Source organism: Dermacentor variabilis, chromosome 1 (assembly GCF_050947875.1).
Source record: "Dermacentor variabilis isolate Ectoservices chromosome 1, ASM5094787v1, whole genome shotgun sequence".
Classification (NCBI taxonomy): domain Eukaryota; kingdom Metazoa; phylum Arthropoda; class Arachnida; order Ixodida; family Ixodidae; genus Dermacentor; species Dermacentor variabilis.
Genome location: NC_134568.1, coordinates 82,068,819 through 82,093,658, shown reverse-complemented (window position 1 = coordinate 82,093,658; position 24,840 = coordinate 82,068,819). Strand labels below are relative to the sequence as shown.

At 41.5% G+C, this 24,840-nt stretch overlaps 1 protein-coding gene across 4 annotated transcripts in view; it reads left to right on the top strand.

Moving 5' to 3' along the window:
- LOC142579984 (SUN domain-containing ossification factor) overlaps window positions 1-24,840 on the top strand; it is a 172,698-nt gene that overhangs the window by 104,483 nt on the left and 43,375 nt on the right. For all 4 annotated transcript variants that reach the window (XM_075690698.1, XM_075690705.1, XM_075690688.1 and 1 more), the window contains exons 3-11: window positions 381-473; window positions 1,512-1,618; window positions 6,443-6,571; window positions 12,310-12,581; window positions 13,625-13,857; window positions 15,263-15,436; window positions 17,070-17,214; window positions 19,368-19,463; window positions 19,872-19,908. In XM_075690698.1, the coding sequence (XP_075546813.1) occupies window positions 381-473; window positions 1,512-1,618; window positions 6,443-6,571; window positions 12,310-12,581; window positions 13,625-13,857; window positions 15,263-15,436; window positions 17,070-17,214; window positions 19,368-19,463; window positions 19,872-19,908 (1,286 nt within the window). The remainder of the gene's footprint in view (window positions 1-380; window positions 474-1,511; window positions 1,619-6,442; window positions 6,572-12,309; window positions 12,582-13,624; window positions 13,858-15,262; window positions 15,437-17,069; window positions 17,215-19,367; window positions 19,464-19,871; window positions 19,909-24,840) is intronic.

Below are 24,840 nucleotides of genomic sequence, written 5' to 3'. Positions count from 1 at the left end.
TAAAACAGTGCTCTGCTTGAAAATGGGTTCTAGCTGCCATGAAATGTGAGCAAAATTGGCCTTTCACTTAAGGAATTAAGCTTGCAACTGTGTCCACTGCTGCCTGCTTTTTCCACTTTGTCACAGGAAAAATTCCCCATGCTTTCCCCAACTCTTATTCATGCCTTTAACTAAAACTTTTACAGTGCATATAGGTTACTGTCATTACGCTAATGTGCAAAGGGGTGGTGACCCCATCTGGTTGTGCTGCTGCTGAAGTGTACTCAAGGGTGAGGTTTGTGTATGATTATGATCAGCTAATTTATATTGCTGCATGAAACAGGCAGAGCACATAACTGTACAATATCATTCCTAAAAACTACTTTGCTTTTATTCTGTAGGAGTTTCCTGAGCATTCCAATGACTTTCAATATGTTCGACCACAGAAGGCAAATGAGCTACCTCTATCACCTACCATGGAGGTTATAGCACAAGTAAGCCACTAGTGCTAATTGCATTTGTTGTGATAAATTTTTGTGCTTAACCATGATGCATTGAACTTTTGGTGGGTCATTTCTAGAACCATTGTGTGTAATAATGTGTTTCTTTATAGCAAAATTTTTTCTTCAGGCTGCAACAATTATGTGTACAATAAAGATTACTGAACACAAATTTTAAGGCTAGGACTGATGTAGAACATGTAAATAAGCCACTTTCAACTGCTTTATTTCTAACTTGGCATCTAATTTTATGCATATGTTATCCACAAAGAAAATTTTCGGATAAGGCAATTCAAATGTTCTCTTTCACTGCCACGCATACATATCACTGTTAGACTCACACAGCCCTGCCCTTTCGTAACAATAGAAAAAAAAAAACTTCAGTGACTTGAGGTGCTGTGTTATCTCTGTTTTTGCCTGGAGTCTTATTCTCTGAAGTGAGGGTTGGCATCTGAAATCTTTGCAGTGTGCATCTAGGTGTGCCCCACTGATGCTATTCTTTATATGCAGTTCATGTTCCTTTGCTTGGTTTGTGAATCTGCCATTCTGGCCAATATAGGTCATTTCATATGACAGTGGTATATCTTAAACAACTGCAGCAGTGCATGCTATATAAGTTCTTGTATGTTTCTTCACCAATCTTTGTTACACTTGTGTCCAATCAGATTATGCGCTGGTATTATTTTATGCCCAAGAAAGCTTGCACAGCTGTTCCCATAAATAATTGAAAGCAATATATCAATAAAGTATACCAAGTACACTGTGACGTACTTGCCAACTTCCAGGCAAGAAACAGCAATTGGGAAGTTTTGTAGCGCATGTCCTGACCAGCATTTATAGCCTGCTGCCAAGCACAAGAACACCTTCATAATGTGACCATATTGTGTTAAATTGAGAAAATTTTCTGAAATCATTCATGTTAGTGTAGCAGTGGGATACAAGTAGTACTGTATTACTGTGACTGAAAGACGTATATCTTTCTGTTGTGGGTATTGTGAAGTAATAGAAAGTGTTTTCCTGCTTTCTCTTTAGAGTATAGGTTTAGGTTCTACATCTTCAAATGAAAACCCAGAGCAAGAGGGACAGCAAAGTTCCCTGCCAAATGCAAATATTGTTTCTGCTGATAACGAGAAACCAAGGTTAGTTTTATTATTATTATTATTATTATTATTATTATTATTATTATTATTATTATTATTATTATTATTATTATTATTATTATTATTATTATTATTACAGGTTCCTTAACTCCTTCAGGTGCTGTTTACACAATTGTGCATGCCAAGATAGTGCCCAAGAGAAAAAAAAACTGATGAAGATAAGATATTTAATATGTGTTGCATACAACTTGAAACACTTCTGATTGGGCGTATGCTGCAAGTTTGAATAATATATGTAAAATGTTTTAGTAAAAAAAGTTGGTAAACAAGTTGAGTAAACAAGTAGACAGCTGACTGTTTGCTCCGAGTCAATATGCCATGTAGCGGGTTCACTTCTTTCATTGTTTTCAGAATGCTTTACATCAGGGATATTTTTCAAGTGACTGGATAGGTGCTTTCCAACTATGCTAGACACGAAATAGCTTTGTTTTCATATCTGATGTTCTTGTAGAGAGTTCTCGCATGTAGTCCACATTCTGTAACAAGGTAAAGAAATTGTAGCACAGAAAAGACACGGACAATGGCAGAGTGCGCAGGACATGCACTAAGATTAGAGCCTCTCGTGTCATTGTCTTTTTGTGCTATGATTTTTACTTCTTTGTTACGAACCAACTCGCCTAAGAAATCGTTTTTCTAAACCACCTTCTCTAAACTTAGTAAAACTCACCGAAGAATTGAAAATTTTTAATTCGTTCTGCATAAGCTTTTAATTATTCTAAAGGTGCTAGAACAGGGTGTCTACCAACCGGGAAAACCGGGAATTCTCAAGGATTTTGAGTAGTCTGGAAAAAGTCAGGGAAAACTTGGAATTTGTGCCTCTATCAGGGAAAATTAGCTGTGATTTTATTGAAAGGGTCGCAAGTCGCGGTAATGCTAGCTCGAGTAACAGACAGGAATCGTAATGAATCGCCTTTGACGGCCTGTCGTCTTCTGGAGTTGCCAGTGTACAGTCGACGACCGACTTTCCGGTTTCCCGATAACTTGGACGGCTTCGCGGCACCGCCACGTACCCCACAGAGTCAACGTATCAGAATGTCTGAAATTTCGGACGCAAGAACTCTTCGCCGTCCCATTTTCCGGACATTTTGCCGTGACCGCAGGTCCGAAACAGCATTAATCAAAGCCACCACCACTGCCATTTTGATTACCTCGCCGCCTCGAACCGGCGCTCTCGCACACTGATCCGCTGCAGCCTTAGCCACTACTGCGGCAACGCTAGGCCTTTGCCTTTGACGTTCGCTATGAAGCTTCTTGCCATTGGGTGCCGTGTTTTTTATTGAAAGAATTCGTTGCTTTCAGCAATGGCATGGACTCCGCCTTTTTGGTCCTCGCGATTGGCTAAGAAGCTTGGAAAGCATGGTGCGTTGCATAATGCCGATTCCCGAAAGTCAGCTTAGCCTCCGTACCGAAATGTTACTTGGTGAAACATACGCACGAGTATTGCAGTGAAGCATAACAAGCGTGGGGTGGGGCTATTGCCACGAGACACAGTATCTATTCCTCAATTACAGACGCGTGCACCCGGTATTTCCTATCACAGTACGAGCACCGATATGCCTAATACGTGTACCTACAGGCCGTCGGAGCGTTTTCGAATGTGCCTGTGGCGGTTTAAGCACTTAAGAGCAGTAAATGACATGCATTTATTTTTTCCAACTGGCCGATTTTTCGGACATTTTCGCGGCCCCTAGGGAGTTCGAAAAACGGACGTAGACTGTGCAACTGAACAAGAAGATGCTTCAAATGTCCGTTGGGCGAACGAGTGGCGGAAGGAGGACAAGAACAGAAAGGACCTATGCATTGATGAAAGAATGGGAAAGGGAGTGTGCCGCCGCTTATTTCAAGGAGCTTAAGCTCAAAAAACAGTGTGGCCTGACGCCGAGATGCAGGTGTTCCTGATCCACGCTGAAATGAACTCTTTAAAGCAATGAAACACAACACTGAGGTGTTGTGTGCAGGCTGAGAGTATGTCAGGACAGTTGAGGTCGACGCACCAATGACTGCGAGAGAATGTCACTTCTGACAAAGTTTGGACCTCATACCAACAAGCTTGCTATCAATTGATAGAAATAGCTTATATTCGAAAATCTTTGCTTCTGTATGCATCTCCTTTTTATTCGTATTTGAGAATGTCCGACTCGATTTCCAATTTTTTTCGAATATATTTTATTTGCTGTGCATTTTACTAACCCCTCCCTTCTATTCTCTTTTTGAATAACATGACCACTCCTCTTTAGTATTCAAATTGGATTAAGTCGTTTTAAAAATTTTTTTCATATGCTTACTAGAGAGTGACAGCATCGGGCGATATGGTTTCAGCCTGTCTTGACATAACACATAGTTCTGCATCACCCAGGGAATTTTGTAAAGGCACTCAGGGAAAACCTGGAAAACTCAGGGAATTTGGGAATGTCAACTAGGTAGACACCCTGTAGAAATATGGTGAAACTAAATTTAACAGAATTAATTGGCACTTGAAGGGGATAATCAGTGATTATTCTAGTATTGCTTTTGCTATTCAGTGAAAATTGTCAGCTTACAAACACCATTGCCATCTTATTTGCAGGCAAACCTTTAGTATACAGGGTTATTAGTTATAAGTTTCATGGAATTTTTAAACATCGCCTGTGGCAGATAGCGTAATTCTTGTCACTGAGCTGGATTATTTGAAAAGGGGGGACATTACTAGAATGTGAAATCAAAACACATATTCAACTAAGTAGCGAAAATTGGCTAATTATCTTTTTAACTAATTACTTTAAAGCACATATTGCAGTTAACAAATTGCAGCCTGCGAGTTTACAAGACACACATACACTTGAAATTAATTTCCAGGATTACTCCAGTTTTGAGATATTATTTTCCAAAGTGGGAGACGAAATATGTAAGCATTCCAGTTAACTTTGCACTTCAATGCAAAAGAAGAGTGCTTTGTTACAAAAGTAAAGGGATCAACAGTGCGTTTTTACGGCAAGTTTCATTGCACATATCTCCAAACTGGCATCACTCTGGAAATTTATTCCAAGTAGATACGCCTGGCAATCTCACCGCCTACAATTCGTAAATTACAATGTGTGCCATACATAATTAGGAAGTTAGTTATTTAATTTCTGTTAATTCGTTGAATATGTGTTTCGAATTCTAGTGCAAATAATGTCCGCCTCCTAGAATAATCAAGCTTAGTGACATGAATTATGGTATCTGCGGCAGACGATTTTTAAAAATTCCATAAAACTTTAAAATGATCACACTGTATATTACCATAGAATTGGCATTGAAATAACTTGAAAATCAGATTGAAATATCTTGCAACAAAATGTTTCAACATACTGAGTGAGAAAATTGTTAAATAAGTTGCACTGTGAGGTATACGCAATTAAGGAGAGATGTGTCTTGGAACACCATTTTTCTTTTTTAACATTAAATATAAGACTGGAAAGCTTTAGGCAGTGATAGTTTTGTTTACTTCTTCCAACACTGTCATTGTCATGTAGTTTTTATTCTTTGTTTGCTGTGGCGTAAAACAGCAAAAGACATTTTATGTGTGCACACTTTTTCTCATGCTAATCTTTTACAATTATTTTCATGCAGTACCTTACTTTCCTCCCTTATTTACTGTGAAGTGCTATTAAATAGCGTGAATATGAGTGATATAGCTTTCTAGAATCGTAATATTCTTCATGTTCATATTTCATACCCTCATTGAGAGATTTTATTTTTTCATGTAAGTTTTATCAGAGGTAATCTATGCACATGTGTCTAATTGCAATCTATGCATATTAAAAAGTATGGATTCAAAATTTCATAATGCTAAGGCAAACATTAGGCATCCAAAAGTCGTGAGTGTATAAAAAATGCACTTTTATTAATATGCAGTTTATAGATGATGCATTAACAGCAGGCAGCATTTTCTTTCTTTCGGATGGGGGTACTTGTAGTTGTAGCTAGTGCCTGTTTGTTTAAAGGGACACTAAACGAAAATATTAAGTTTAGTTAATTCGATAGCTTATCTGTCCAGAAGTCTATAATTGTTTTCTGGGCACCAATATATGACTTAGTTGCATCGAAAACTGCCACCGAACGTCGTGCTGCCACTTCTCAGTTCGAATCACCCGCGCCAAAAATGAGGCCATGCGTGATCTCCATGTTACTACCTCTGCCACTGTCTGGAAATCGGCCACTCCCATCTCAACTCATGATGGCGGCATTCCTCAAACCGCCCGCCTCCAGCTTCGGCTCCATTTCCCGGCTAGTGGGCTGCTGGCATCGCTCAACGCCCTGACATCACACCATGCGTCACATAAGAGAGGTACCATACTCCTCAACAGGTGGCATCACTCTAATTTTTATTTTCATCATTATCTCATTTACAAAATTTCTATTCCCACTATGATTTACGAATCAGTTATTGCAGAAGCTTAATGTTTCAGCCTAGCTTGACTTAATATTTTGCTTTAGTGTCCCTTTAAAGGCAGGTGCGAGAGACCGCAAAATTTATTTTCTTGAGCTATTGTGGCTGCTTTATATGCACTTTTTGCTGTGTTATATTTAAGTTTTTTCTTTTATATACTTGCTTGTGAGAGTAGAATTTGCAAGCACAGTATTACAAGCAAAAACTTCAACATGGAAGTTTTCAACAATAGTACAACTTTATAACCTGCATCTTCCCTAAAATATACTTCATAGACTTAGGTGTGCATATAGCAGTTGAAGTTAAGGAGTCCACAAGATCATTTTGCAAAATCAGAACGCAATGCATGTTCTCTTTTGTTGAAATCTGGCACTTCATATTTTTTTTTTCAGGGAAGCAACGCATATTTTAGAAAATGACCAAGCACCTTTAGCGTATAGTGCTAATCAAGCTCCTGATCAGACCAATGACACAGAGCATGTGAAAGCCACGACATTGGACTCTATCGCTGATACTGATAGGTAAGTTTGCTTTTATGCCCTTCTCCGGTGGTGCTCATAAACTCTGCTATTCTGTCAATGAACAGTGGATTGGAGTATGTGAGATCCTATGTTGAATGATACGGCAGGTCTGAGGTCCTAGGTGCACTGGCATTCGCTGTGCTGTTCTTCACACATGTAGTATATAATGTGGATATTGCACTTTTGCTAAGTGACATTGCATATTTGCATTCTCTCATATTTGTTCAGTGAGTTGCAGCACTTGATACAATTTTTTTAGCTGTTTAAGAAATCATACTTCACAAATAAAATTTAGTGAGCTCAGCTTTCTTTTAATTTCGCTTCAGTTATAGCATATTCAAATGATTATTTAAATGTTCACCATTATATGTGAGTTTAGCTAATTATGTTGTTAATATCACTTTAGCCAGGACATCGTATAACCACATGCTTAGGAACTTCACTAGATGTACATTTGAGGATTTGCTGCCATCGTAAATCTGCACTGAACACTTCATCAACATTTCCTAATACCATTCTTTTGTTCACTGCTGGGACATCTGCAACAGGGTACCACATTCTTTTTGTACTGTCCATTTCTTCTGCCATGTTTTCTGTGTCTATAGTGTCTTCTAAAATATCTTCTGTTTGCTTTTTGCTTAATACTAATATAGTCGTCTTTATAGTCATAGCGCTGTCTCTGTGTATGTGTTTCTTTCTACGTCCTCGTTCAGGTGTGCTTACACACTCTATCATGGAGTCGTCTTTAATTAAACTAATATAAAGAGAAATGCGAAATGAAAGCATATTGGTAGACTAGTTCTTGAACTGCGAAATATGTCGGTTTTGTTACGTGTGGAAGCCTGATATGTCAGGAAGAACGCGAAACTGAAAAAATAGATGGTGATGACACCTCAGATTTCTCTCACCAGTTTCCTATAATGTCAGACATCTTGATTACATCTTTTTTATGTTAGATAATTGGCTACTGAACTACAAGGATTATATCACATATAAACAAACTAAGAAACTCCACCTGGTAACATTTGTTAACATTTTCTGCACAAAGAAGAACCAAATGTGTGAAGATATTGTGGAATTCATGATGTTACAATGATGTTGCGAGTTCCAAGGATTAGGTGAGAAAATTGAGAAGGGTAGTGTTGGGGGCCTATTTTGCATTCCTTTGCCCACTGCTTCAGTGTTTTATTCAGCAGTTCTTCATTCAGAGAGGCAGCACAGCAGACACATTAATTGAAGTTTGTCAGTGACAAACTGCCTCCTAATATATTGTTATGATGGGATGCATGCAGACGAAGTCCACTGGGCAAGTAACTGCCATGTGCACTCAGAGTCGCGGGGACGACAGCGCTTCAGGCGGGTGACGTGAACAAGATGCGTCTTCTTAGAATGGTAGCCATTAGACACGAGATGAGCAATCCAATAGGTCACATCACTTAGGTGATCGGCGATGATGAGAGGCCCGATGTAATGAACGAAAAACTTCTGGCATAGGCCGCACTTGCGAAGTGGGGTCCGAAGCCATACTATCTCCCTTTTGTCATACGACACATTCTTATGCCGTGAATTGTAGCTGATCTTGGAGTGATCCTGGGACGCCAATGTACGGAGCTGAGCTGTGCGGCATGCTTCCTCAGCATGGTAGAGAACCTTGGTGAATGCAGAAGTAAAAGGCAGAATAATATCAAGGAAGCTATGGGGTGGTTGAACATGAAGGAGATAGAAGATAGCCAGTGGTCTCATGCTTTGCAGTGTTGTAGGCATATGCAATAAAAGGCTAAATGTCATCCCAATTTTTGTGCCTGGAATTGACGTACATTGAAAGCATGTTGGTCAAAGTTCTGTTAGTGCACACAATGAGACCATTTGTCTGCAGGTGATACAGGATTGTGTGGCGTAACTGGCAAGCACAGAGATACAACAGCTGTTTAACTACATCAGCCACGAACTGGTGACCACAATGGTTCACAATAATACAAGGGGGTCCATACACAGTATGACAGAGGACAGGAGGAAGCTCCAAACATCAATAGCCATGTCCGTTGGCATTGCTGCTGTTTTACCATAATGCATCAGATGGTCGATGCAGACTATAATTTCATGGTTGTCATTTGTTGAGCGCGGGAATGGGCCGAGAAGACACACTTCAACCATTTCGAGAGATGATGGTGGTGTCACAGGGTGAAGGAGTCCGACCAGAGCAGTATTAGGACACGAATTGCTGACACTTATTACAGCTGCTCACATACGTTTCCATATTCTCTTGCTTACTAGGCCAGCAAAATTGGCCCTGAATGTGGTGGTATGTTTTGGTGAAACCCAGGTGCCCAGCGGTCACGTCATTGTGCATAGCACAGAGCACGTGTGTTCTCAAATTCTTAAGGACTACTAAGAGGAGGTGGGCACTATCAGCCGCATAATTATTTTTGTAGAGCAGGCCATCTTGGGACAACAAAGCCATTGCTACTAGTCGGCTGAGCAGCTGAGGCGAAGAGGGCATCCAGGCTGCGGTCGTTGCACTGCTCTTCCCGGAAGGTGGCCAGGTCGGAAAAAAGAATGTTGTTGATGGCGGCCAGAAACTCGCAGAAATTGTCAGTTGCAGTTGTCAGACATGCAGTTGTCAGACATGCAGTTGTTGGTAGAAGGAGCCTTGAAAGACAGTCAGTGTCCGCATGATGGCAGCCACCCTTGCAACGGACTGTAAAGTCAAATTCCTGCAAATGTAGCGCCCATCAAGCAAGACAGCCAGACGGGTCATGGAGATGAACCAACCAACCAACATAGTGAATGGTGATCAGTAACGATCGTAAAGCGGCACCTGCAGAGACTTGGGCAAAACTTATGGACTGCAAAAACGACAGCGAGGCACTCTTGCTCAGTGACAGTGTAATTCTGTTCAGCCTTGCTCATGGACAGCCGGCATTGGCAATGGCATGCTCGGTGTCACCAAAATGCTGGACAAGGATGACGCCGAGGCCAATTCCACTCGCATCAGTGTGCAATTCTGTTGTGGCTGAGGGGTCAAAATGACAAAGTATGGGTCTGGAAGAGAGCAGAAACTTCAGTTGACAAAACAAGGGATTGCAATTCACTGTCCAGGTGAAAGGCTTATCCTTGCACAGCAATGAAGTCGGAGGGTAGGCAGTATCGGCAAAGTTCGGCGCAAAATGTCAGAAGTGTGAGCAAAGACCCAAGAAACTCCGCAGCTCGCATTGTGACTGTGGTTGTTTTAAATCACTAACTGTAGTGACCTTTTGTGGGGCTGGTCACATACCCTGCTTGACCACTAGATGTCCAACTACTAGTGCCTCTCGTTGGCCAAGGTGACATTTCTTTTAGTTGAGGGTAAGGGCAGATTGGGGGGGGGGGGGGTTCAAGCCACGTCCAAACAACGTCAAGTCGATGGTTGTGCTCTACAAAAGTGCGGCCAAAAATGATGACAACGTCAAGGTAACACAAACAAATCTCCCATTTCAGGCCGCGCAGTACCGTGTCCACAAACCTTTCAAATGTCACAGGTGCATTGCAGAAACCAAACAGCATGACATTGAGTTCAAGCAAGCAGTGTGGGGTCACAAAAGCGATTTTCTCTTTGTCGGCTAAATGCATGAGTAGCCAGTAGCCAGTAGCCCGATCGGAGGGTCACAGATGAAAAGTAGGATGCGGAATGAAGACAGTCGATAACGTTTTCAATACGGGAAAGTGGATACACATCCTTTTTCATCACAGAATTGAGACGCCGGTAATCAACACAAAACCTCCAGGACCCATCATTCTTTTTCACGGGGATGACTGAAGCAGCTCAAGGGCTAGAGGCATCTTGGATGGCGCCCTTGACTAGCATGTTGTCGACCTGCTGAGCGATGATCTTGTGCTCCGATGTGGACACACGGTAAGGCTTCTGCATTGTGGGATGCACAGACCCCATGTCAATCCTGTGGCGAGCCTGCATAGTTGGAATGTTAACTTTGTTAGCGTTCTCAGTGAAAGCAAACAATGAAGCATGTTTAGTAATGACGCCGACCAGGACTTGACGTTCCTCTGAAGACAGTGACTTGTTGATAAGCTTTAGAAACTGCAGCAAGTTTCCAGGGCCACCAGGGCCAGCCCCGAGCGCTCGGGCTTTGTGCAACGTGTCATCAGTTAAAGCGTCTATGTTGAGACTAGGATAACTGGCACAGCCATCACTCTCTTTAGAAACTGTGCAGTCGGTCTGTGTCAGTAACCGTTTTGGAACTGATAACTGGAGTGTGCCTTCATAATAGGGTTTGGCACTCTTTAAAGAGGCGCAAAGTTGTAGGCGTCTACGGAGGCGGTGGTGATGGATGCTTCACCGAAGTCACAGGAAGAAAAATGCTCTTGAACCCAAGGAGTTGAGAGGGAAATAGCCTCATGTTGGTCAAGCTCTTCACGCACCACTCGCTGAATCAGTGACGTGAGGTCTGATGGAGCTGGGACCACGTCAACTCTACAACGTTAGTTGGTCAGGTGGCTGAATTTCGGTGTGATGCGCCGCGCTTTCAAGCCATCACTTACGGACTCCACACGGTCTTTTCCAATGCCAAACTGGTACGCATCCTCGGTGATCCCTTTTGAAGATGGCCAACTTTGTCCTCTTCTGTCATCTGAGGATCCAGGGCTTTGCACAACTTGAGCACTTCTTCGATGTACGTCGTGCAGGTTTCACCAGGAACTTTGGCTCACTGCATTAGCATTTGCTTTGCATGCTTCTTTTTAGCTGCCAGATATCCGAAGCATTTCTTAACTTCATCTACGAACTTCTCCCACATTGTCATGCTTTCTTCGTGATTTTCAAGCCACACAGATGTTCCTTTGAGGAAGAATGCAATGTTGTTCAGCTGGGCGGTAGCATTCCAGCCATTGAACCGACTGGCTCATTGGTAAAAGCTGAGCCATCTGTCCACGTCTTCCCCGGCTTTTCTGGCGAAGGTTCATTGCTTGATTTAGGGCTGCCATGGGACGCTAGAAGACAGCGGTGGGTTGTTGCTGTTGGAAGCCATTTATGGTGGCAGATCAGCAATTCGGTGACTTCGGCAAAGCTCCATGGATTGCGCCTCTGCAATCGGTTCGTCGTCGTTCTTCGGGGGCGCCATTGTTTTACCCTGCACCTTTCCCAAAAACTGTTATGATGGGATGCATTTATTTAAAGATGAATTGATGAAAAGGAGAGAATGGTTGCTGCGCAGACATCGAGCCGTTTCAAAGACAAGCGCACTTTGTCCTCTTTCTTCTTCTGTCCTTGCTGTCGCTTTAGCGTGACAATATAATTGAAAACTATGTTCATTAAGAGGAATTACTATAATCTTACTTAAACCACAGAGATGCATCTATGGCACTGGGAAATGTGAATTTTCCTTAAGTTGTATTAGCACCACAGATGCATCTGGGGCAGATTTGACATTTTGGGTTGGAGACATTTGTCTACTAATTAGTAATGTTTTGGATAACAATCATCAACAAAACTACTACAAATGGCTGAAACTTTAACATGAAGAAAAATTTTAATATTCTGTAAACAGCTGAATTTTGTAAAGATTTAATTGCAGTTTTTGTAGATCTTTCAGAATTTGCAAATTTCCCATAATTTGCATTTTTAAGATCTCACTCAGAGTTATATCGTGTTCATACCAAAGGAATAAGTGTGTATACCTTTGTACTTAAATGAATGTACAGTTTAAGGATAAATTTATTTATTCAACTTCACTTTTGAAACTTAGAAATACTGTGGAACCAGTCTTGCCAGGAGCCAAGCAAGATCAGGCATCGCAGAGCCCAGATAACACTAATACAAGGGAACCCATAGAACTGGAAGAAGAAAGCTCTGTTCCGGCCTCTACACCTGCAGCAGTGGAGACAAACAAGCTGCCTGACAACATGCTGAAGAAAGAAGGGGACGAAGGTAGTGACCATGATCGCAAGGAGTCTTCAGAAAAAATGCCCACTTTTGTGGAATGGAAGCAGAAGATGTTGGCAGAGCATGAGAAAGGTGGTAAGTGGAAATTTTGCTTGCGAAGACATGTTGAAATCTTGAACTACTGAAGCAGGGCTAGTTGGGAAAATGTCCTTATAGCATTGTTGCTCCACACTCACTTGCTTTGGCATTTTTGTTGATTCTCTGTGTCCAATGGCAGCTGCTCTCTGTACGTGAGTATTTAAAGGATTATAATGTTTATATGTGTTGACAAGAATGTAATTAGGTTCTCCCGCTATAGACACTTAAAAAAAAAGAACAAAGTTGCCATTTAATGTATGAGCCAACTCTCTTCTTATTGAGGCCTCGATTTTAACATCTGGATTTTGGGAAGAGTTGCCTTAAAGGTCTGATGTGAAATACCGTATCTACTTGCATAATGATCGCACATTTTTGTCAAAAAAATTGCCACAAATTCAGGGATTAGTTCATTACGCAGGTAAATTTCCTGCGAAAAGAAAAAAAAAAACATTTTCATCCCGCATTTGCTGCGGGATGACAACAGGTGAACAAACAGGCGGCTGCCGCTGTAACAGTGCAGGACACCAAAACAAAAATGTCGGCTGGCGGAGCAAGCCAAACGCGCCGAACACATTTTTTTTTTTCTTTTCGTGAGTACATTACGCACATTGAAACAGTTTCTTTCATATCAGTAATAAATAATATTGTTAATATTGGCAAGTCTGCGGCAATAACGTAGCCATGTCCACTTTTAGGGGACAGAAACAGAGATGGGCATGCTTAGCTGCCAATGACATAGAAACACATGGCGGGTATAATGTGGAAACTGCTGCATTTGTCTTCACTACTATCTTAATACGGCACGTTTCTGCTAAGGGTGGGCGAATACCTTAGCTGTGTTACAAGCGTCAGCGTGTGAATAGGGTACACTTTTAACGTAATGTAGGTATCATATTATTAGGATGTGTATACTTAGCTGCGATGTGATGATATATAATGTTAAAATTTTCATCATCATCGTCATGTTATTGGGCTATGCTCTATGCAGTTTACTGCAAAGTCTGAAGACTGTTTCAATTTTTCCCCCTTTAATTTTAAAGGGGAACAACTACCTGAAGTACGAAGTAGTCCACCTAAGAAAAAGCCAACCGGGAGCAAGAGCCGGCGTAACTATGCCTCCTACGAATGCGGTGCCAAGGTGCTCGCAACCAATGCAGAAGCTGATGGAGCAGGACGTGTCCTTAGTGAGCAGATGGATGAGTACATGCTCAACCCATGCAAAGCCAAGATTTGGTTCGTCATAGAGCTGTGTGAAATGATTCAAGTTTCTCAGGTACGAAGGAAGCCAGTTCTATTTCATACTATCAGACATTTACTGTGAGTTCTTAAAGGAGCCTTGACACAGTATTATGTATTGTTCTTAAATTCATTGAATCACTAGTGGAGGCCTTTGTGGGTATTATTTAGTACCAAGTTCTGACACTTTGCGTTTGCCCTGTAATTTACAAACATATATTGAAGATTGCACTTCCCAGTCAGTTGCAGTGACATCACTGCACATTTTTGCCCATTTCTGCCTATCGGATGTCAAATTAGTGGCTGGTGTCACTTAGGAGAGCAATTCTATCGGCTACATTCTATACTGTATTAAGAAAAGAGCACATCAATACCTCATGCAGGACCTTGTGGCACTAATTGAAAACAGGCACAAGACATCTACATCATAACCCGTCATGGTATATTAATTTTTGCAGGACAAGTTATAGGTGTCAGAGATTTAAATATTGCCTACCATCACTTCTCAACGAATTACACCTTTCTGACATATTTCCTAATTCACTTGTCCTTTGCTCATAGAGACACCAGTACCTTGACTGACTTTTTTCTTTAACTATTGTAAAAGTAGTAAATTTATGTATTTCACATTCTTTTTATTATATTTTGTTTAGCAAGCTGTGGTAGCTTTATGTTTACATTTTTCATGGTACTGTTAACACTTTTATTAGTTTTTTTTTTAAATTTCATTATTATAGTTTGTGTGCCTTACCTGTTCTTGCTGCTGTTGTTTTGAGTATGCTAACCAGGGGATGATTCCCCTCAAGCCCAATGTCTATGTTGTCTTTTTTGACTGGACCCACAAGACAGATGTATATGTGCACCCTGCATGCACTTATTGTGTGGTGGCTTGACAACGAGGCACTTAATTCTGGTAAACCAGTGCACCTCTTTGTCAAGATGTGTGAAGGGTGTGGCTGTGTTCTAGAAGATGCAACTAGTATTGTACCGAATGTAGGCCTCAAGCGTGCCACAATTATTGCAGAGGGTGCACTGGAATGAACCAAGGGCACGAATGAACCAGGTACAGAAAGAGATGTGAGAATGGTACTGACTTAAAGCTACTTGGCATAGACAAAATTTGTATTACTGGATGATGTAGCACCTAGTAAGGTGGAGCTTATGCCATAAACTAAGAGCTGTGGCTTGAGAGGAGGGACCTATGCATGACACTCTATGAAATAAAGTGTGTAATAGTTTTATACTAAACTCATAACATATGCATAAAAGCATTCATTATGCATGTGTTGTCACCAGCTTTGTATTTATTACCAAAGCCTGCCCTTCTTTTTTTCCGGGGTTGGGCAGGGGGCTGTGTGTTTCTGAAACCATTCTGAATGAAAGGGGAAGTATGGTAAAGAACCCTCAATTGTAATTTTTTTTTTTTACCCTCCCCTTACCAGGTTGACATAGCCAATTTTGAGCTGTTCTCTTCGATGCCTAAAGAGTTTGCAGTGCTGATGAGTGACAGGTATCCTACAAGGGACTGGACTCCACTTGGCATTTTCACAGCACTTGACCAGAAAGTGGTCCAGAGCTTTGAGCTCCATTCAGAAGCGTATGGAAAATACATCAAGGTAACTTTGGTGTCATTCTTGTTTTGGCACTGCCAAACTGAACCTACCTACATTGGACTTGGCCTAATAAAAAATAGTGCAGCGTCACCAGTGCTGTGATGCAATATTTCTGCAGTTAAAGTTGTTCTTAAGTTGGGTGATCGTGTACTGCAAGGGACAACACGAAACATCCAGGATGAGGCAGAGAGAGGGAGAGATAGCAACTGGGCATTTAGGCTTTTTTGTTCACTCAAGGCAGCGTGGCCTTATTGTTTCATCTGGTAAGCTGTTTACGAAGCCCTCAAACAGAGCAGTACACTGGACAACATATGTTTTCCAACTTCGTTTCTTTATCACTATAGTGCCAGAAAGACAGTCCACTAGTGCAGCTATGATTTGATCCATTTATTGCGCAAAGTGTTTGAACGGAGCAAGAAGAACGGCATCATACATACAGTGCCCATGGCCTTTGTACAGTAGGTTTAGTTCACAGCTCCATATTGTGCTCGGTTAACCAAGCTCTGCGTGTGTTGACTTCAGTAATATGCGTGCTTCCGTAAATATGTGACATTCTCTCTCATTTCAACAAAAAGGCAGGATGGGAGAAACCATCAAAAAAACATGAGACATTTTGGGTGTGGTATCATTGTGCTAGTCCAGACCATAACACAGCACAGTGAGGATGCGTCTTGTACAGACCTTTAGCGGCATGTCTTGTGTACTTTTCCCGCTGTAAATATCTTCAGTTGAGCTTTGTTTGTTCTTGTTGCATTATGTTTGTTTGCGTAAACATTTGTTGATTGTTCTTTGCCAGGCTGCAATAGGCAAGATTGAGGAGCAGCAGATTTGTGGGAAATTCTGCACAAAACTTGGATTCTTTACACAGACACACTAGCTGTTAAAAGCACCACTTGTCTTTAGGCAAGACTACAGCTTGCATTAGAGGAAATGCTTTAATGTTTGATTTCTTTTGATGATTAAAGCCTATCAGAAAAAAGCTTCTTTTAAAAATATATTCTCAAGGTGCCATATGTGTCCGGTTTCTTGCATAGTAAAAGGTAGTCAACAGGGGATATTAACTGGAGCTCATTAATTAAAGTTAAAGCAGCAGTGGGAAAGAAAGGACAGCAAGCTCTGAAAGGAACAGTTCTGGATGTTCCATCAAGACAACGCATCTGTTCACATGTCTCTACCTTTGGTTTCTTTTTTACCAAGAAATTGATGCCACTTGTTTGTTAACCTCCATAATTAGTATACTTAGCTCTATTATATTTCATTTTATTCCTGAAATTGAAATTGCCCATTTAAGTCTACTGATATCATTAAAAAAAAAACATTGGTGAAGCTGTGCCACATTACAAGAGTTCCAGGACTTTTATTCAGTGCCAGAGGTGCCAGATTCAGTAAATATACTGAAAAGGGTACCATCTGAAAGGTGACAATTTCTAGGTACTAATTGCACACAGCTAATATGACAGACTCTTTGTAGTTTAATAAGAGTCTGCATTAATGCAACTTTGGATCTTAGTTTTAGATAGCATTATTAAACAAGAGTTATAACTAACATTTAATTGTGAATGCTATTGTGTATATCAGATTTACATTACAAACTATATAAGCTACTCTATTAAGTCTTTGGTGGGCCTTGATGCAGGTTGAGTTGCTGAGCCGTTATGGATCGGAGCACTACTGCCCTCTGAGTCTGGTGCGTGTTTTTGGTACATCTATGATTGACGACTATGAACAGCTGGTTGAGAAGCCTCGGGATCCTAGTGCTCAGGACGATGATGAAGAAGAAGGTGAAAAACTACTTTGTTTTCTGTTTACAGCCACAAAGGAATCTTGTAAACAAGGTCATGTTTATTAACTACTACTGTTGAACACCATCTGTGGGAACTGTTCATTTCACGGTATTGCAAGACTTCTCATGTGCCCTGCCGATAGGTTATTTTATCAGAGCACAGCAGATGTTGGCACAGCAGCACCACGGTCCTGTTCTCGTTGAAAAAGTCTGTGCAATTAACAATTTTGAGAATGAATACTTCACCAAAACAGCACTTGCAGTGAGGTGTGCTACATGAGGAGGCAGGGTTGTACTACTAACTAAAGCGAAGATTTAATTGTTTTTGACAACCTGACAAGTGTCTGTTTTGCAGCGCTTAAGTTTGTTACTACAAGCAGTGCACACTGAAGTCTCTTGCTTCAGCATATTCTTCCATTAATCCTTTTGGATACCATTTCCCTTTTTTTTTGCTCCCACTCTAAACATTCTTTACGTGACCTGATAAGCCAAAATGACAAGGTTGGGAAAAACAAACATGGTTTATTTTTTTACAAGAGTGAACACAATTGTATACTAAGCATCTCAATAGTCATGAAACTGGCATAGGGATTTTAGTTGTGAAATAGGAAGAAGTGACTTTGCTTTTTGGTGAGGCACAGTAGCACCTGGAACTTCATGCAAAATATTCTGAACCAACCCTTGCATCCTTCACGATTCCATCTGGACGAATCTACTTGCTCCCCGAGCTTCAGCGTGTGTTAAATGGAATCATACTGGACATCTGGACCGGCCCATTGAACAATTTCTTTCCTGGATAAGTTCAGGTGCCAGGTCTTGAATTTCATGTGATGGTTTTCCACTCTTGCTTGCCCTTCCCACAGATGTGGTGAGTTCCTCGGCAACCTGTAGTTGGAAGTGCATCCAAGTCTTGGAGCTTTGTCCTCCATCCTCCTGGGCAATTCTTGATATACAGTAAAGAACTTTCCTATTTCTTCAGATGTGCTGACGTTTAGGGATGTCTGGATGCTGTGTAGGTTTGCCCTGCAATTTGCTGAAACAAATTTGGGCACATACCTTTCAAAGTAGTTGTATGGAGTACACGATTCATCTTGCTGTCAGTAAGGCTACAGAATTATGTCTTAGGCAGAGGGAAATATTGTTTCCTTCTCTATTGGAAGTTCCTTTGAACATTGTCTGAAGAAGATATTTCTTGCAGTAATGCATCCAACAGCTTGTTTTCATCTTTGCGGGCAGAATGCTGGAAATCATGCTTTTCCTGGCCAACCTCATCTTTAATTAATGATTTCTCTCCACCTTGTGTGTTTCCACAGAACTACCTATTACGTCAACCTCATCTTCATAGCTTTTACCAAAATCTGGCACGTTACCGTAAGCAATGTCCTTTCCACTCTGTCGTGAGATTTTTTCACGACAGATTGTGAGAGTTTGAGAGTTTTCCTTCTAAGATGTTGTGCAGGGTACACAAGATCTCTGAGAAAAAAGAAAAAAAAAAGAGCCATCGGACGCAGTCGGTTATCGCATGAACACAGGGGGGGGGGGGGGGATCACTACACACCCATTATCACACTTTGCACACATTTGTGACAATGCTATAATGCTGCTACTGCCAGAGTACTTATAAGAGCAAAGCAATATGCTTTGTTGTATGTACAGTCTGAAGAATTTCACATGTATGACAAAATTTGTAAATGTTGCAGGGCATTCTAGAAAAGCAGAAAATGTTTTTATTTGCGGTGACATGCTGGCGTTGCCACAGGCATGACCATGTGTTTGTTTTGGCACATATTTAATGCTTCTTTAGTAAGATGGTGCTGCAAACGTGTGGATTGCCACAGCAGAAGCACAAGATTCGGGTAAATTAAACAAAAATGCCTAATTTTGAATGAATCCACCATAATGAATGTATTTTTACAATGTGCACAGTCGTGTACATAACGATGCAAATTGTTGACAAAGCTTTTGATAAATCGAGCAGATTCAGTAAACAAAGTGTTAGTCACAAAAACATTCAGTAGAAGAAGGGTTAATAACAATTTTGCTTATAGGCGGCGGCTGTAAATCTTGCATGACACAACTGATTATGCAGGTTGCCTCTCTGACTTTCTGCACTGTGAAACTTTTGTTTGTTTCTTCTTTTTTTTCAACCAGCTTCAACTGAACGGTCTGCTTCCAAGAATGTTGTGGACAGGGCGAAAGATGTCGTGATCAGCCTCTTTAAAGTGCTCAGGAGAGACCAGGAAGGAGGTGATTTGTCTCATTTTTTGTCTCTACAATCTCTTCCACAACCTGCTCATTTTAGTTGGTTTATAGGGCATTCGCAGTTAAGCTTTAAGGAACCTTTATAGAAGAAAAGCTGCAGTTGCTTAAGTACTCTTGTGAAGCCAGGAGTACTTGGCTTTTTGTTGAGTTTAGAAGTAGTGTGTCGGGCTGCTTGGGTGCTATTGACAAGTTTCCTATGTTGTGAATTTATCAGAAAAGGTAATCAAGAATGAAAGCCATAAATTGCCTCAAGGTTTATATATATATATATATATATATATATATATATATATATATATATATATATATAAACGAACTTCAGCTGTAGTTGTATGATATGCAAGTGGTGCTTTCTAGTTTCAACTGCTGCTTCATTTCCATGTTCATTTGCAGAAGGTGCGGATTCTGTGGCAAGTGCTCCCTGCAAGGAGTGAGTTTTAAGCTTTCACTATTTTAATTGCCATGGCGGCCGCATTTTGATGGGGGCAAAATGCAAAAAAAAAAAAACACCCATGTACTTAGATTTAGGTGCACGTGGAAGAACCCCAGGTGGTCAAAATTTCCGGAGTCCCCCACTACGGCGTGCCTCATAATCAGAAAGTGGTTTTGGCACGTAAAACCCCATAATTCAATTCAATTATTTTCATTGAGAGTTGCATTATCCAATGTGCCCTTGAAGTGCACTTAGTATAAGCCTCATCAGTGAAAGCTAGAGGGGAATAGTTAGAAGGCTGTTAATGCCACATACAGTGCATTTCATTTAACTGGAACTCGGAAGTGAGCGAAAAAAGTGATTTGGCTAATTTTCATTGAATTGAATGATACAAATTTCATGAACAATTATTTTTTTTAAACATCTCGTGTGTTGATTTCACTGTAGTTAAAGAAAAGACATTATCATGATTTACTTTGAATGTCTCAGTTTTTTTTTTTTTTTTTCTTGAGGTATGTGCTCTTCTGTAGAAGGTTGCCCAAGGATTCCGCATAGCCCTTGTTTTCAAAATGGCACTACTGTCTTTAAACTGCATATCTTGCTGTTATGGTGCTAAACAGTAATATGCACTGTAACACTAATATCTGTGTCATCGTCACAAAAACGGAAGCTTTTAGTCAATTTAAAAGATTTTTATTTATTCAGAATGTCCTGCAGTGCCCTTAAAAACATTAAAACAGAAGGGGAAAACACACCTATAAAAGCTTATTGCCACTATAACAAGAAATATACATACATTGCATGGAAATAGCTAAAGAATGAACATAAGAAAGGGTTAACAGCAAATTCACAATTTCCTAAAAACATTGCCTTGAATACAAAGAAATACAGAAAAATTGAATGTAGACAAAGCGATTAAATATGGTCACCAATTCACAATTTCCATGATGGCCCTGTGGCTGTGACATTATGCTACTTAGCATGAGATTGCAGGTTCAATTCCCAGCTGCAGTAGCAAAATTCCAGTGGAGGCGGAATGCAAAAAATGCTCATGTACCATGTTCTGGGTGTACGTGAATGTGCCCCAGGTGGTCAAAATTAAACTGGAGCCCCCTACTACGATGTCCCTTGTAACCAAACAAATGCAGTTTTTTGGATGTTAAATCTTATAATTTCACTTTTTAAATCACAATTTCCTGCAACGTGGCTTTGACATGTGGCTTTTCAATCGATAATGCACTAATGTGATGTGTTCCATACTGCTTATAATTGGTGTTGTCCTTAGAATTTGTGCCAAGTTGATCCACCTTATGAACTTCCCAGCTACACTGTGTAAATTGCAACATGTGCCATATGGTAATTAGTTAAAAAATTTAATTAGTGAACTTTAGTAATGAGTCAATTATGCATTACAATTTCTTGTGCAAGTAATGCTCACCTCTTTGAGTAATCAAGCTGAAGGATTAGAATTGTGCCATATGCCACAGGCGATCTTTGAAAATCCTTGGCAATCTTTGTGGAAACACTCATTATGTTGTACTACATTGTTTTAGATTCACACTTTTGCAGATTCGGCACTTTTCTAGCTGAGTCCATCCTAAAAGAGCTTGAATGTGAGAAATGTTGCCGTGCAAGCGAGAATCAAATTCGATGAACCTGTGCTGTGCTGAAAAAGTAGGTTTTTACAAATTGTTACATTCTTTTCACTGCATTTTTTCATGATTGGCTCTTTATGCTGAAAAGGTTAAAAGAAACTGAAAAGATTAAAGCTGAATCCACTTGCCCATATTAATATGTTTCTATGGCACTTTATTTTACCGCAGCTGCTTTAAAATAGGCGTGTGGACAAATGAAATAACCATGTAAGCCTACTGATGAATCGGTGTTAATGCATGCATTTATTTATCACTGAAGAAGGCTGTTGCCTGCAATGGTGCCTTTTATATTCATGCTGAAGTTTTCAGTAATGTATTTTGTGGTTTATGCATGTTAGTAAAACACCTGAATACATGTCTAATGCAGACTGAGATTCAGGATCGGCAGCGCCAATCTTTTGACACCCCGCAGGGGCATCTGCGTAAGCAGGCTTTTGGTGTGTTGTGACACCACGTACTCGAGCACACATGGGTTGGACCCTCCTGTGTGTAGTCATGTGCAGCTTAGCAGTGTCTGGGGAAAGGAGGATCCTGGGGGTTGAGCCGACGCTGGGTGTTCGGACCTTTAAGGCCCCTCGGCGGAGGCAACACACCTCCTTGGCCTCTGCTTCACATAGACAGCACCTCCGGCCTGACCCGGACGGGAGAAATCGGCAGTCACCTTTTTCTATCCTCCTCTCCATCTTTCACTTTTATCTTCTTTCTCTCTACTCTCCTGTCTCTTCCTCCCTTCTTGTTTGTTCCTATCCTGGCGGCTAGGGTTAACCTTGTGTAGCTAACTACCCTGAGTTATGCCATATTGGGTAATAGCCGCAGTATACAGCTGGCGTGGGCAAGTCTTGCCTGAAAGTGCCTATCCCGTCTCCTCGTTGAGCTCTGCGGTGGACATAATTTTTAGGGCTAGTTCTTTTGCTTCAATCGATCGCCCTCCTAACAAGAAGGGGCGCACCGATGTCACTGCTCAGTTCTTTGTGAAAAACAAAAACAACTTTCCTAGATTACATGTTATGCATAGCGAGCACTCAGAAATTACTGCACAGCATGTCTCTCCTTTCAATGTTATGAGGAGCCTAAGCTACGCCATTGGACAAGGATATAAAATAAAGAAACTAGCAAATGCGGACCTTCTTTTAGAATTGCTGTACCAACATCAGTATAAGAAATTTTCAGGAGTAACAGCCTTTGGGGACATTCTCATAGCTATCAGCCCTCACCGATCACTGAATACCGTTCGTGGCATCATTTCTGATGATGACCTAAAAAAGTATGTGACTGAAGAAGAACTGCTAAATGGACTCAAAGAACAAAATGTCACAAATGTGTACAGAATAAAAATCAGACAAGAAAACAAGGAAATCAAAACAAAGCACTTCGTCCTAACGTTTTCATTGAGCATACTACCTGACTCTGTGGAGGTAGGCTACACCAAACTGAAACTTCAACCGTACATACCCAACCTGTGATGCTGTTTCAAATGCCAAAGGTACGACCACGGCTCACAGAACTGCCGGGGCCGAACCACATGCACTAAGTGTGTTTCCCATGACTACCCTTCAGACAACTGCGAAGTTGAATTGCACCTCTGTATAAACTGAGAGGGCAGTCATCCTGCTTCCTCGCGTGACTGCCTAACATGGAAACAAGAAAAAGAAAATGTCACTCTCAGGGAAGCACGGAAGCGACTTTCGTTGGTCCAAAACAAAAACTTTTCCGTTGTGCTGCAACAGGGCACGGAAAAACAGCGGCCTTCAAAGCGTGCCCAGGTCACACACAGTGAGGCTTGGGCAGAGCCTCCTGCACCCACAGTGGACGCAGCTAGCATTGCGCCACTCCCTCGAAAGTAGGCTGTGCGGACCCCCAGCTCAGCAGGCCCCAAGGCCTCTCCCTACACGGCGAGGCCCAACTTGAACATACCCGTGCATCCAGCATGGACATCCAGTGTACCGTATTTACACGATTGTACCTAAGTCGACTCAAATGTAAGTCGACCCCCCCATATCGCGTGATGGGAAAAAAAAAAAAAAGGAGAGCATATCCAAGGGCGCATTCGATGACGAAAATTTATTAGTAGCTGACATGGTCACTGGACTACTCGCCTTCACTAGTGCTGCCATCGTCATCGTTGCTACCGTCCCACAGCGCATCGTTGTCCCGCGAAATTTCACATTTGGCAAACGACCACACCACGACATCTTGTGGAACAGCAGCCCACGCCAAATGCACCCAACCACACGCAACCGTCGGGGACGTTCTTTTGACAGGTCCGGCTGGCGTAATTTCGCGGCCTTCTGCCGCCAGCCACTCGTACTCATGGCGGAGCAGGTCCTTAAAAGGCAAAAATCCAGGCTTGTTTCATGACCATGTCGCACTTCACTGGCAGTGACCGATCACACATTTCAGTGACGTACGCCGCAAGCTTGGCCTACAGCTTCCGAAAGCGTCCAGACTTCGGCACGTGGGAAATTCCTCACTTGCCGTCACAGGTGAAAATTTCGCTTTGCTGCAGTCGCCACTCCCGCACCACCCGTTCAGAATAATCGAACTTACGGCCCGCTGCGCATTGATTTATTTCTTCGGCGTAAAGGATGGCAGCCCTCTTGAATGCGGCTGTGAACGAGTGCCGAATGATTAGTGGGCCTGGAGCACTCATGACGACTGAGGAAGAATAGAAGTAGCACGTAGCCAGCAGTCGAGTGGAACGTGTCAAACCAATGCTTTTCGTCGGAAAGCTAAGCGCAACAGGCAAAGAGAAACCCATGAGCGGTGTCTGCTTTTCCATGAACTACCGATACTCCCCGCAAGCGCTGCCGTTCTGAGGGTGCCGCCGCAAATGAAACAGTGGCGCTTCCATAAACTATTGACACCCCCTCATGAGTGTTGTGTGCACTATAAACTCTCAAAAATGTTGAAAAACCCTTCTGAAAAGCAAACAAACACGCGGGATAGTGAAAAGCTATGGGTAGGGCCATAGAGCAAACATAAAATTGTAACTACGTTGTAGCTCCCATTGGTCTAGCTTTTTTGGCAGTGCCATGTTTTGGTTTCGATTGTGAGTCAACCCCCCAGTTCAGATTTTCAAATTTTCAATCAAGAAATGCCAGCCTAGAACAAATAGTCTCAAATAATCTCAGCATAGACAAACTTAATGAAGCTTTCACAATCTGTATTATTGACGCTGCACACCTAGCTATACCTCAGTCCTCTGGAGTAGTAAAACAACATCAAAGTTTGGTATACACAAGAATGTGGAGAAGCAAAACAAAGAAAAGAACAA